At 46.7% G+C, this 14,351-nt stretch overlaps 1 protein-coding gene across 1 annotated transcript in view; it reads right to left on the bottom strand.

Moving 5' to 3' along the window:
- LOC149367380 (pancreatic triacylglycerol lipase-like) overlaps positions 1-14,351 on the bottom strand; it is a 146,626-nt gene that overhangs the window by 50,297 nt on the left and 81,978 nt on the right. The window contains exon 6 of the mRNA XM_089573758.1: positions 8,291-8,416. Coding sequence (XP_089429884.1) covers positions 8,291-8,416 — 126 coding nt within the window. The remainder of the gene's footprint in view (positions 1-8,290; positions 8,417-14,351) is intronic.

The raw sequence follows: 14,351 nt of genomic DNA, 5'->3' as shown, positions 1-14,351 counted from the left end.
ATAACAGCACAGAGGACGACAGTCAGTTCCTCGGAGTGGTCAGCGATTCCGACGCCGTAGCGAGGCAGCGAGCTGACATCAGCTTACGATCTGTCTGTCATTGACCATTTGGAGGGCCGCACTGCTACCATACCTTGGGAGTTTTCCCGGAACCTTTCCTCCTTTTGCATGCGCAATGGAATCCTGTTCAAGAAAAACTCGAGCCACGGTGACCGCGCTTACCTCCTCGTCGTGCCAGCAGACCTCCGTACTGACATCCTTTTTGCCTCTCACGACTAGCCCAGCTCTGGTCACTTGGGATTTACATGCACCCTCGCTCGAGTACGCCAGGCCTATTATTGACCAAAACTTGCGGCCACCATCGGCCGCTACGGCCGAGGTTGCCGTGAGTGACAGTGCCGCAAGTCACCTCCCCTCAAGCCCGCGGGTTTGCTCCAACCAGTTGAACCACCTCGGACACCCTTTGGTCAAGTCAGCATGGATCTTCTGGGCCCATTCTCTGTATCGTCGGCCGGCAATATAAGGAAAATTGTCGAGACAGACCACCTGACACGGTATGCAGAAACCAAAGCGGTGGCGGTGACAGCTTCTAAAGTCTAGGAATCTCGCAAATCTGAAACAGTATAAAAAATTCCTCAACCACCTCAACAAGGAGCTACGCAACGCAAAGCTTTCATACATTACTAAAAAATTTTCTAGATCGCCCAGCGAAACTTTTAAACCGCAGGATTATCTAAATAAAATTTTGAATTTTAAAACAAAGACTACAGTTGATAGCGTCATAAGGGATGGTAAACTTATTAAGAGCGAAGAGCTTTCAAATGAACTAAACAGGAACTGATCATAGATCCTTTTGAGGACCGAAAAATTGTTCTTGGAATCTATATTGATTTTACAAAAGGCATTTGACTTAGTCCACCATCGTCTGCTACTGCATAAGCTACTCCATTTGGAATCAGAGGAATATGTTTATCCTTTGTTGAATCCTACCAAGAAAACCGCATGCAAATGGTTGTCAATGACCGCACATCGTCAACATTAGAACCTCTTTCTTTTTCTGGAATCCCACAGGGCAGCATTTTAGGCCCCTTACTCTTCAATATCTATATCAATGATGCATTTTACATGCCCTTACCCGTGACTTTAACAGCTTACGCCGACGATCTCACAATGCTTTTGCCCGGTGATAATAGTAAATATCTATTATCATATGGAAACCAATTTTTAGAATATTTGCGGGAGTGGTCGGGAAAAAACTGTTTAAGAGTAAATGCTAGGAAAACTAATGCAATTATCTTCCGTCTAAAGAACATGCCTATCTCCATGAATTTTGATCTCATGCTGGGTAACACTAGAATTGAACTTGTAGGCACTATAAAATGTCTCGGCGTGGTACTCACGGAAACCCTGAGATGGGACAAACATATAAACACTATCCGCAAAAATGAACCGTGTTAATGGTGTCCTACGTCGACATAGATACACACTTCCACCGCAGATAGTTTCTTATCTATAATGCATACGTGCTTCTTACTATTACCTACTCCATAAGTGTCTGGGATACCACAACAAAACATAACACAAGATATTAGTTACACAGAAATGTGCTGTGAGATTGATTGCAAATGTACCCTGGCATTCCAATGCGTTTCCTTACTTTAAGCAATAAGGTATTTTGCCTGTTGATATATTGCATCCGTTCATATTATTATACGCATACAAAACTGCAGTTAAAACAAATAATCAACTGTTTCTTGCAGCCTTTAATCTACATCAATACACACCAGTGTACAATACCCGATGTCTTTTACCCTGGCTTCTACCCTTTTGCCATACTTTATGTCGTAAACAGTCCTTATCCTATAACCTAGGAAATTACCTTAACATACGGTTACGTGATGGCAAGCTATGAAGACAGGAGTACATGACCGATGGCGATGATATTATTTAATGTCTGCGAGCCTACCACGAGCGCTCCTGCCCATGCCACTGCCCGCTTCGTCGTCTTCTAGCCCGTCACATGACTCGGGGCCACCGAGCGATCGTCCCGATCGCGCGAACTAGAAGAATGGCACAGACGATGACAAGCAGGACGCTATGATGGGCGTGGCAGAACATATGAATAGAGAAGACAAGATGAAGGGCATGCTGTCACGATGAAAGAGATGATGAGCGGTTGAAGCCAGGTCCACGAAAACTGAGGGGCCACCGGTTTCCGGAAGTTAACGCCGAGGTCCGTGGACGCACCCAACGGCAGGGGCTGGGGTACTTGTTTCTCTTGTGTGGGTGGGTGGTCATTGGGGTCTCTGGTCAGTGGCGGCGGTCTCGGTTCAGTGGGGTCGTAGGTCGTTGGGTTTTCTAGGTTCTCATGTGGGCGGGGAGTGGGGTCCCAGGGCAGTTGCGGCGGTCGTTGTGTCGTCGTGTCTTCTCGTCGGGGCTTTGGGCGCGGCGGTGAAGAGCGGCGGCGTCGGGGCATACCTGGCAGGCTGAGGAAGCGCCGGGAGGTGCGAAGCCGTGAGCACTCCAGAGAAGACCTCTGTGGACAGCAGGCTCCTGAGCTCCGGGACCGAGATGACGAAGGTACCCAGCACCTTACACCAAATGTTACGTGACGGCAAGCGATGAAGACAGGACTACACGACCGATGGCGATGATATGATTTAATGTCTGCGAGCCTAGCACGAGCGCTCCTGCCCATCACACTGCCCGCTTCGTCGTCTTCTGGTCCGTCACAATATTGGCAGTAAACAATATTTGTATAGAAGACATCTCAAAGAATCAGGTATTATCTGTCATGTGCATTTAGAGTCTATTGCGACATCATTGTAAATATGTTTGGTGTATTGTATTGTATATTGTTCCTATTATTTATGTGCATCTCTTTTGTTGTGTACGCGATCAGGGGTTACACTGCTGTTGTCCTTTTTCTTCCTTTTTGTTTTGATGGGGATATTAAGTTTACCATAAGCCTGATGTTCGCGAAACACACTGCTGTCGTTGTATTCATGGGGCACCGGGTACTACTTTAAGCTGCATTACGCAGCTTTTTGCCCAGTGTCTCCTTTTTTCACTGTAATGTGTGGGGAGAAATAGACTTTCAATTTCAATTTCAATGTATTATTCTACCTGCCCTTGGTTACGCTGCTATCATTAGGGAGCTTTCCACTCAGAGTAAGAATAACGCAGTAGACGGGGTTCAAAAGAAGCCTGCTCGATACATATATAAGAATTACCGACGTACGAATTACCACATCTTTTAATCAAAGCTGGCCTGGCTGCAATAACTGACAGAAATCGTTCTTCACGTCCTAAAATCATGCATAAAATTATTTAAGGGACATTAGAGACCTGAACTCATTAATTTGTTTGTTTCTTCACCTGGATATGAGACCGGCAATGACATGACCTAAGTTTATCTCCTTTTCGCGTCCGCAATAACTACTTTAAGTACTCATTCCTTCCACGAACTATTTCCGATTGGAACAACCTAGCTAACAATACAGTGTCGCAAACGTCACAGCCGTTCTTCTCACAGCACATTAAATAGTTTATTTTATTGCATTTATGGTTTGTGTTACATTGCTTATATACAAAGTATCAAACAGAAATATCTATATATACGTGTATATATTGTTTCTGTTTGACACTACTTCAGAGCTGCAATTTGCACTGTTATTGCTCGTTTAAGTGTGACTGTTTTATTAAGCTGCTTCGTTTTCTTTGCCCACACTGCTAAAATCCCGACACAGGGATTGCATAATCAATAAATAAAAATAAATAAGTAAATAACGGGGCAAGCGCTCTGTCCCCTTCTGTGTCTGTGCTAGTGCTTGAATTCGAACCCAAGAGTGCACTAAAGCTATGTCCCCCACTGTTAAAGTTTTTCGTGCAACCTAAGAAGATAATAGGATAAAAAAGTTATAGGATAAACAATTTTGATATCTCCGCCTTGTTTGACGCTGTAAAATGTAGAAAAGCTGATTTGGCTCACTGTTGTGCTTGGTCAGCGGAGTAATAGAGGACGCCGCGCCCCGGGCCCCACTGTTATCAACTGCTGTCTTTTGTCAAGTTGTCTACTTTTTTGTTTCTCGAGGATTAAGACAGTGTGCGTAGAAGTGCACGCCGCAATATACCATGGCCGGCCGAAATTTGCTGCTGTTCCCCAGCATGGAATGCATGAAATGGCCGTTGCCACCCCGTGTGAGTAGCACATAACGTGACCCTGAGGCTCCTCATGCCAGAGTGTGGCACTTCCGCCGCCGATGCGGATCCCGTGAAAACGTCACATAATGGCGGCTGCACTCTTGTAAGCCATGTGATTCAGTGGTATACAATTATTACAATGGAGAACGCCCGCTAATTTGCGTTCTTATATTAAGGCTTCGTTCTCATTCCGCTCCCAACAAAACATATGATGTCGCATATGGAGAAAAGGACAGAAGAGGCAACCAAAACGGCAGAACCGTTAGCGTCGCTGACTATTTGTCTTTCTGTTCACGTCTCGCCATTGTGAGCTGCAAGAACATCCAAGCCGCCTTTGAATTCAACGCTACTCCGTTCATCCTGCTACGCGGGTCGGTACGGCTGGAGACGAAATCTGACCCCTGATCCGGATCATAAGACTGAAATATCTATGAGCAAAAATAATGGGGTGCAGTGAATTTGACGTACTTTCAGATCAGGAATGCCGGTTTGCCAGTATCCCAGAAGAAGAAAGTAATCTCTGTGTCTTGGGTGCTCACTTAGGAGGCAAGAACGTGAAGGCTAAATGAAAAGGTTGACATTTAATTAAGACAACACAGCGAATTAAGGAACGAAAAATTGTAAGTGTAACGTTAAGAGACAAGAAAAGAGCAGAATGGATCACGCAACAAACGCGAGTTAACGACAGCCTGGTCGAAATCAACCCGAAGGTGCGATGTGAAAAGAAGGTAACCGATAACGCCTTCAGGCAACGGCTTGAATGTGAAGAGAGGGCAAGCGCAGCAGAGGGCGTCAGTGTCGGGTGGCTGGATGAGAATCGGAATTTGCGGGGTCAGGCTGGCACAGAAGAGGATTAATTTTAGACATCGGATAGGCTTTTTCCTGCAGTGGGCGTAGTCAGGCTGCTGATAATGATGCTATCGACTGAGGAAGTGTGTGATCATGGTAGGGTAAGAAAGATGATGAATGTAGCATTAAGAAATCGGAAGCGGCCGGAGTGGGTAAGGAAACAGACGCGGGTTAATGATATCCTAGTCGAAATCGAGAGGAAGAAATGGGCTTGGGCAGGGCATGTAATGCAAAGGCAAGATAACTGCTAGTCCTTAAGTGTAACGGAGTGGATTTCCAGAGAAAGCAATCGTAGCCGGCGGTGGCAGAAAGTTAGGCAGGCGGATGAGATAAAGAAATTTGCGGGGATGCGGTGGCCGCAACTGGCGAAGGACAGAGTTAATTAGAAAGACATGGGAGAGGTGTTTGCGCTGGAGTGGGCGTAGTCGCGCTGATGATGGCCTGTAGTAGCATTAATCCAAGACATGGAAAATACTGGAAAGACGTGGAGAATACAAGCAAAAAATGCGTGACCAGGTTAGAAGAGTCAGTCGTTATAAAATTTGTAAGGCGCACATAGAGCCAAAACAAAGTTCAACCGCAGTGAAGAAAAAAAAATACACTGATACACAAAACAAAGTTAAAAGAAGGTACGATGTTTGCGTTGCTGACCCAGGAATGATTGATGGTTGCAGATGCATTCGATACCGTCAGGAAGATCATTTTAAAGGCACGTTGAAGGGCAGACGATTAATAGCATGGGTTCTGCTGTGTATGCATTTTATGCTGCACTGATTATCTAGGCAAGAGGTGGTAGAGATGGCCTGGTGGTGTAATAATATTTATGAAATAAGCATAAGAGAGCAATGGGACGGCGAATGTCTAAAGGCTCGAGGCCGATATCAAGTTCTAACCTTCTTATTCTGTAATAGGGGCTGTGGTCGCGTGTAATGAAAAGAGCGGCTCTCTTCAGGATGGTTCTATTCTGGTTGTGGCCGCACGATTGCTAGATATGCCAGTTTCCTTACGCAATGAGGATAGTTTAGCATGTTCCAACGTATGTACGCAAATGATGTGGCCGCTATGGCGCAAGTGGCGTGAATGTGCGTGGCCCGTGAAAGATTGGCGTGAGATTAATACCTAAATACTTGTATGATTATGCCCAAGACCTATGGAAGTTAGAATTAGGGCATGGATCCGGCTAGCGTAACTTAAAGATGGCCGCCAGTTCAGTACCAATGTTGCCAGACTGCGTGCGGAGGTGAAGTTGTCGACTGCTGTAAACTACTGCCGCAAAGAAAGTTACGAATCCTTGTCAGTGTTAAATAATCTAGGGAAAAAACAGATAATTTCGAGAACAAACGGGAACGTGCAACGCCCTCAAAGCTTTAGCAAATTCTAACAAGATGCAGTCGTGAACTCTAGCAGTCGCGTATCACAAGAAAATCCTTTTCGTAAACCATGCTGTTTAGGAAAAAAGAAAGAATTAAGGTCCAGGTGACAGTTGATGGGAGAGGCGATTATGTGCTCGAGTAACTTGCAGCATCTCAGTGAAATGGGACGATAGTTTTCTGGCGAATCTCTATCTCGGCTTGTAAACGCAGGGATGACCTTGGCAATTTCTTAGCCTGGAGAGAACAAGCCAGATGATAATGACTGCTGAAAGATAAGGCAAAGAATCTGACTATAAATCAATGCAGTTCTCTTTAATATCTTAGAATTAAAGTTACCAACAGCATCACTGGTTGAGACCTTGAGGTCAGAATTGAGATGAGCGATACCTCAGGGGTGATGTTAATAGGAGCCATATATTGATAATCATTCTCAGGAACAATGAGTATTGTGAAACGATATTCCTTATTGAATAAAAAGGCGAGGTATCTGTTGAATTCATGGGGGCATTCTCTGTCCGAAAGTGGTAAGTGATCAGCGCTGCACAATGAAATACGGTTACTAGAACCGTCGGGAGATATCACACGCCAAAACATTTAGGAATTATATTTTAAGAGAGCGGGCAGGTCATGAAAGAGGTAATTGTTTTTGGAAGCGTGAATACCGGAACCATCACATTTTAGGCGCTCACTGCATTTTTGTCATGCCAATGATGTGGACGCAGGCCTAGCCATTTTGAAAAATCATTGGAGGAGAAATTCGAGGCCCGTGTACTGTGCGATGTCAGTGCACGTTAAAGAACCCCAGGTGGTCGAAATTTCCGGAGCCCTCCACTACGGCGTCTCTCATAGCCTTAGTCGCTTTGGGACGTTAAACCCCACAAACAAACCATTTTGAAAAATCATTATTTTTTGTTTCGGTGGAGGCGCGAGACCCATTGAACCATGAACTAGATTTATTTTTTGAGATAGAAACCAAGGGTACATATTTTGCAAAATTAAAATTGTCATAGTGTTCTTGAAAAGCATTCAGTTTTGTTCAAGAGACCCGTCCGAAAATGACGGCAAGAATGTTTCAATAAAAATTTTTTAAGTGCAATATTCATATATCTATAATTGGCTTCATTGTAATCGGGAATTTAGCTGAGTGCATTAGCTGGAAATTTTATTCCCACAGTAAGCTCTAATTCGATCAGCTTATGATCGATAAAACCATCGAGGAATGTGACTTTTCGAACCGTTTCAGGAGCGCTGCAGCAAACAAGATCTAGAATACTGGAAACGCGAGTTGGTTGAGTAATAACTTGGAAAAATTACAATCTAGCATGAGCTTCACACCTTTCTCTTGAGGAATATTGCTAAACTACCATTCATTGTGATGTAGTCAAGGGTTCGATGGCATACCGTCTGGTCAGGAATCATGGCTTGATGAGATTCACTGGTCACTGACCATGGTCAAATAAAAACAAAGATGACGTTTCGGGAACAGATTGTGAACAAGGGAGCCGTAGCGCTCCCGAAAAGTCATTTTTGTTTTTGTTTGACCATGGTCAGTGACCAGTGAATCTCATCATACCATTCACTATCTCAGATAACCTGCCAAATGGCGCTTCACCCTTTCGTATTGTTCTTGGTATTTCCAATTCATGACCAGGATCAGCGGTTCCTACCTACCCTCAGCACCCGTATTCCTCGACCACTTCTCCAGCACCTCGCTGTCACCAGCCTAACGCGCGACCAGACGCGGGACTGGAATGCTTCTAACTCACCAAAATACGGTAAACTGCCTCAGTCTATGTTCGCTTAACTGAAAAGGAAATCTCATCGTGAAACGTGCAAGGGGTTGCTCTGAGAAAAAGAGCACTCACCGAACCCTCCGAAGGGCACCATGCCGTAGATGTCCGTGTGAATGACGTCCACGAATTCGGCGTCTGTGCGAGAGAGCCTCTTCTGCGGTGGCAGGTTCCTGTAGCGAGGTGAGGCGGGGTCCAAGCCTGCGTTTCGCACATGAGCAGGAGTGTGAAGCGGTGCCATGAAACCTACCCATGTCGGATACGTAATGTCACCGAGTCATCATCCTAATCAGCCTAACTACACTGGGTGTATACTCTCTCCGGTGTAGTCTCTCCTGTCCTTTCCGAGCTGCGGGCCCCGTATCGCCGCACACTTCTCAATCTCATCCGCCAACGGCCGCCATCGACCCTCGTTTGTTTCCTTAAACACTCTGCCCGCTTCCGGTCTCAACACCTATCATTTTCTTGCGGAAGGAACGCTACGCTAGGTGTGAGCGATTTTGCGGTGCCCCGGAGAGCCCCAACTGCGCATCCGCGTGGAGATAGTGTGAGACAGTTACTGCGTAATTTCCTTTCCTCAAATAGAATTTTAATTTTCCTGTTTACGGCCCCTCTTTCTTCTTTCACTTCGACTTCCTCCCTTCCTGTACGGCGCGCTTCAGGTGTCCACCGAGATGACGGAGAATTACCGCGGTATTTCCTTTCTTCAAAAAACGTTGCGGTCAAAGGGCAAGGCATCACGCCGAACGAGTGGTGGCGTGCCGTGGACTCCCTGGCAGCGCTACAACACGCTGTCGCGTTCCACTCCTAAAGGCGAAGCTTAAGCGTCGTTAATTAGCCGTCAATTAGTATTTGGTCATTAATAAGTAATTAGTCATTATTAAGCAATTTGTCATTACTTAGTATTCAGTAATTATGTGTGACGTCATCCAGTGGTGATGTGACCAGCGCCACAGAGGCAGTCGCTTTATCGCTTAGTTTGCCATGAAAGACGCGATTGTATTTTTCTCGACTTATTGCATCCACGGGGAGCCGATTCTACGTAGTTCCAGAATGTTATAGTAACTTTGCACTCTTTATCTCGATAGCTCGCTCAGCTTTAACTTCAGCATGGCCGAGAGCAGAGGGCATTCTGTTTGATGGCCGTCGATTACGCTTGTTGCTACGCCGCCGCCGAGTGATTCAGACCATTGCGCGCACAAATGAACCCAAATGAAGAGTTTTGAGCGAAAGCTTCACTACGGGACCTCGTGCATCGACCACCGGGTTCCTAGTTACGACCTTCAGCTTACTACGAAGTAAAACCACGAAAAAGAGAAAAAGAACTTTAATCCATATCCATGATGAGGGGTCGAACCCGTGGCTTTGCGAACAGATCACCTTCAAGGGCTGCACAGCGAGACCACTAAAAAAAAACGAGACAACTAGACTATCGCCGCAGCCAACACGGCTCGTGTTAAACTGCACCACACTCTCGCGCTGTGCATTGGAGAGCGTCGTCTTCACCAACTTCCTTCTGCTCCGCCCCGCGGCGACTAATGTTTCGAAATCAGGAACAAACATGGTTTGCTTGAGATGCGAGGTCCAGGTGAAACCATGAAATAAGAGAAAAAAAGAAATCAATCAATATCCATGACGTGGGATCGAGTCCGCGGATGCGCGAAAAGATCTGTAAGGACCGCTCAGCGAGGCCACTAGGCTATCGCCGCATTTTTTTTTCTTTACTGCTTGAAAATAGTGCGGAAAAGAAATATCTAAGCATGCTTACGCCGCGGAACACCCGGCCAGCATATCCCTGCATTACCCCACCTTCCAGAACATCAAAAGTCGGGGAGTCACACACATGCATCCAGATGGGGGAGCCAGCTAGGCTGCTCTTACAGGGCAGCATATACTCCCCGCGCCAAAGCGCATTGTTCATGAAGCACAGATTTCGACGAACGCGATGATTCGGCGTGGCCGTCGATCATGCGGCTCTTCCAGAGACTAAGCAACGTAAATAGATTATATTGATACATGCCTTCGAAGAGAGACAGAAGTAGTGCATGCACTAGTAGAGGAAGAAGTTGGTTGTCTCTCGCGTGAGCGCTCGAACCACGTGCGTCTGCAATCGTACCTGAACTTGCTTGAGAGTTGGTTGGGTGGCCTACGTCTCACTTTAAATGTTAACAAATGCGCTACCCTTGTTTTCCAACTCCAAGATCCTGTTGCTCTGTCTCTAACTTACAAGGGACAAATTATTCCCCAAGTTAAGTCTTTAAAATATCTTAGTGTCATTTATGACGACAAGCTCACTTGGCGCTCTCACATTGACCATGTTGCAGCGAAAGGCACTCGTGCTGTGGGCATGTTGCGTAGATTGAGCAATCCCCGGTCTTTAATGCGGAGAGATGCACTTTTAATGATTTATGTTATGTACGTCCGACCAATGTTAGAATTTGGATCAGTGCTGTTTTCTGGTTCAGCTGCTTACAAAATTCGCCCGCTTGTTCTTTTAGAGCGGGAAGCTCTACGGTTGTGCCTTTGCCTCCCTAAATTTGTAGCTAACGACGTGCTTTACCTCGAAGCTCGAATTCCACCTTTAGCATCTAGATTTAAGTTTCTCACTGTTCAGACGTACCTCACGATATATGACTCAACTTTCCACCGTTCCTCGTGTGTGTTTTGTTGCCAGCCGACCTTTTTTTTGGAATCCACTGGCCTCGATTTCATACACCGCAGGTAGTACTGGTACAAACTTTACTTCACCCGTTAAATGTACTCCTGTCTGACATACTTCCGACACAGAAGAGTGGGCCTTCCGTGAAAATTGTCTATGATGACATTTTCCCGAAGAATGCTAGGCATTTAGCATCAAGCATTTTAAATGGATTATTAGAAGACCATTTACAAAGCCCACCTGTTTCTAGCATGATTGCTACTGACGCTTCCCAATGTGATGAAAAGGCAGGAGTGGGAATATATTGCCCGCTTCTGGATTGGTCTTTTTCTGTGCGTCTTCCGGATTTTACCCCAATTTTCCAAGCGGAGTTTCTGGCGGTGGTGCTTGCTCTTCGGAAACTAGACCCTTCTTTCTCCGCAGTGGCTGTCATTACTGACTCCTTTTTTTTGTGCTTGTCCCTTGCCTCAGCTACGGATTCTCCAATCCTCAACACCTTCTTATCATTACTTCCTCCCCATTTGAGCCTTCTACATATGATATGGGTACCGGGTCATAGCAGTGTGACAGTCAATGAAGTGGCTGATAGCCTGGCAAAAGCGTCCCTCAATGGCCCCGCGTGCTACCTGTTCTCCCGGCTACAGCGTACATCACAGCAGCGAGGTTTCGGAGAAGCATTTTGTTGGGCATGACATCTGGATCAATTTTAAGATCTGATGATTTCCTGCATCTTCAGTATCCGTGGAGCAGGAAATCATGCCATTCGCGACAGCTCGAAGTCTCTCTAACTAGGCTGCGCTGCCGGATCCCTCCCTTAAATTTTTATTTGCACAGGTCTGGTTTGGCGCTTTCTCCCGTCTGCGCATTCTGTGGTGAACAAGAATCAATAGACCATTTTTTGTTGTTTTGTCGACGCTTCACCATGATGAGACGTCGATATTTAGAGCAACCACTCCAACAGCTTGGCCTTAGTTTGAGCAGCCCGGTCATATTGTCATTTGGGGCCACCATTCTCGGTTACAGCCACAGGTCTGTTTTTGCCGCCATTCAAAATTTTTTACTGGAATCTAAACGGTTACCTTGCTAATATTTTATTCTTTATTTAGTTATTTAATTTTTACACATCATTACATTTTATTTTTCTATCCCTCGTTACTATTATTATTATTTTCATTCATTTATTTATTAATCAACTCCCTCTGCTAGAGTTCTTGCTGAGTCCTGCTCCTGCGTGCGTTATGCTTGTCCTGTTTCTTATTGGTCTTTCTGCTTTCTCATAAAGATTCTCTTTCCCAGCATTCTGCTATTTCTATTTTTACTTGATTTATCTATATATTTTTCCCCAGAAAACAAAACCAAACAAACAAGCAAAAATAATCTAAAAAACTCTCTATGCACCCCTCTTCTTGGCCGATCCCCCTCTGTGGGTATGCGCAAACCTATGAGGTGAACAACAACAACAACAACAACCGCCGCAGGAACCGCCGTGCCTTTGCTGGAGAACTCAAGAAGGTTCTGACACCGTGGACGGGGACCCCCATTCGCACCGCCGGTGGCCACCTAATTTCCCCTGTGGGCAAGTGCACGGCTAGAGTTGGGATTAGTGGTTTCACGTACGTTGGAGAATTTGTCGTACTCCCGAGTGTTCCAGAGACTTGATTCTGGGGATCGACTTCCTGCAGTCGAACGGCGCTGTGATTGACTTTCAGAATGCACGTGTCACGTTCTCGACCAAACAGGCAGTGGCGCGCTTTGACTCCCGCGATCCCTGCAGCAACGCTCTGCGCATTGTCGAGAACGACGTTACGGTGCCGCCGCGGTGCAGTGTTCTGGTGCTAGTGCGTAACGACCTCTTTCACGACTACGAGGGCCTAGCGGACCGCCATACTCCACTGCTGCTTAAGCGGGGACTTGCCGTTGCAAGAGGTCTCGTCCAACTACGTGACGGCCGTACCCACGTCCTCCTGACTAACTTTGCCAATGAATATCAGCACCTGGCCAAAGGCATGGCTATTGCCTTCCTCCACGACGTTGCTGAGGTTCCCGGTTTGTGCACCGTGGGAGGACCTACTCCAGAGTGTGCTGGCCCACACCACGTTCTTCCGTCAGTCAGAATAAATCCTGCACTGCCGTCGGTTCAGAAGAATCTTCTGTCGAACCTCTTGGCAGAGTTTGCGGACTGTTTCGCTACATGCTCGAAGGTCGGCCGAACTCCACTCGCCAAGCATCGTATCATCACTGATGATACTACGCGACCCGTCTGCCAGCGCCCATATCGTGTTTCCCCGGTGGAGCGAGAAGCCATTCAGAATCAGGTTGCCGAGATGCTAGCAGACGATGTCATTCAGCCGTCCACCAGTCCATGGGCATCGCCTGTGGTTTTTGTCATAAAAAAAGGACAATACTCTGCGTTTCTGCGTGGACTACAGGAAACTTAACAACGTGACTAAAAATGACGTTTACCCGGTGCCCAGGATAGACGACGCGCTCGACCGATTGCGGAACGCCCGATACTTCTCGTCGTTAGATCTTAAAAGTGGGTACTGGCAAATCGAAGTGGACGAGAGAGACCGGGAGAAGACGGCTTTCGTGACGCCTGACGGCCTCTATGCTCCCATTTGGTCTGTGCTCAGCACCGGCAACTTTCCAACGCATGATGGACACTGTTCTCTCCGGCTTAAAGTGGCAGTCCTGCGTGGTGTACCTGGACGATGTCGTTATATTTTCGACCACCTTTGACCAACATTTGGAGCGGTTGCGCATTGTGCTACAAGCGCTTAAATCCGCGCAACTCACCATCAAAGCAGAGAAATTCCATTTTGGCTTTGAGGAACTTCGCTTTCTTGGTCACGTTGTCAGCGCACAAGGTGTTCGCCCGGACCCTGACAAGACTGCTGCCGTTTCAGGTTTACCACGCCCGACTGACAAGAAGGCCGTTCGCCGGTTTTTGGGCCTGTGCTTGTATTATAGGCGCTTTATTCAAGATTTCTCGAAAATCGCGGAACCGTTAAACGCACTGACCCGTGACGAGACTCCCTTCCTGTGGGGGACCAACCCAGAGGCTGCATTTGTCGAGCTTCAGAGCCGTCTGCAGAGCACTCCGATACTCGGCCATTTCGACGAGCATGCTGCCACGGACATCCACACTGATGCCGGCAATGTTGGCCTTGGTGCAGTACTGATCCAGTGGCAAGACGGTGCAGAACGGGTCATCAGTTATGCTAGTCGAACACTTACGCGCTCCGAGCCCAATTATTCTACGACGGAGAAAGAATGTCTTGCAGTGATATGGGCCATCTGCAAGTTCCGACCATACCTCTACGGACGACCCTTCTGTGTGGTAAGCGACCACCACTCCTTATGCTGGCTGGCGAGCCTCAAAGACCCATCGGGACGCTTAGCTAGATGGAGCTTACGCTTGCAAGAATACGACTTAACAGTAGTTTACAAGTCTCGCCGTAAGCATCAGGATGCGGA

The sequence above is a fragment of the Amblyomma mixtum genome, chromosome 1 (assembly GCF_055824585.1).
Source record: "Amblyomma mixtum isolate Tamu chromosome 1, ASM5582458v1, whole genome shotgun sequence".
Taxonomy (NCBI): Eukaryota; Metazoa; Arthropoda; class Arachnida; order Ixodida; family Ixodidae; genus Amblyomma; species Amblyomma mixtum.
Note: the sequence above shows the minus strand (reverse complement) of the source record. Positions and strands in the feature narration are given on the sequence as shown.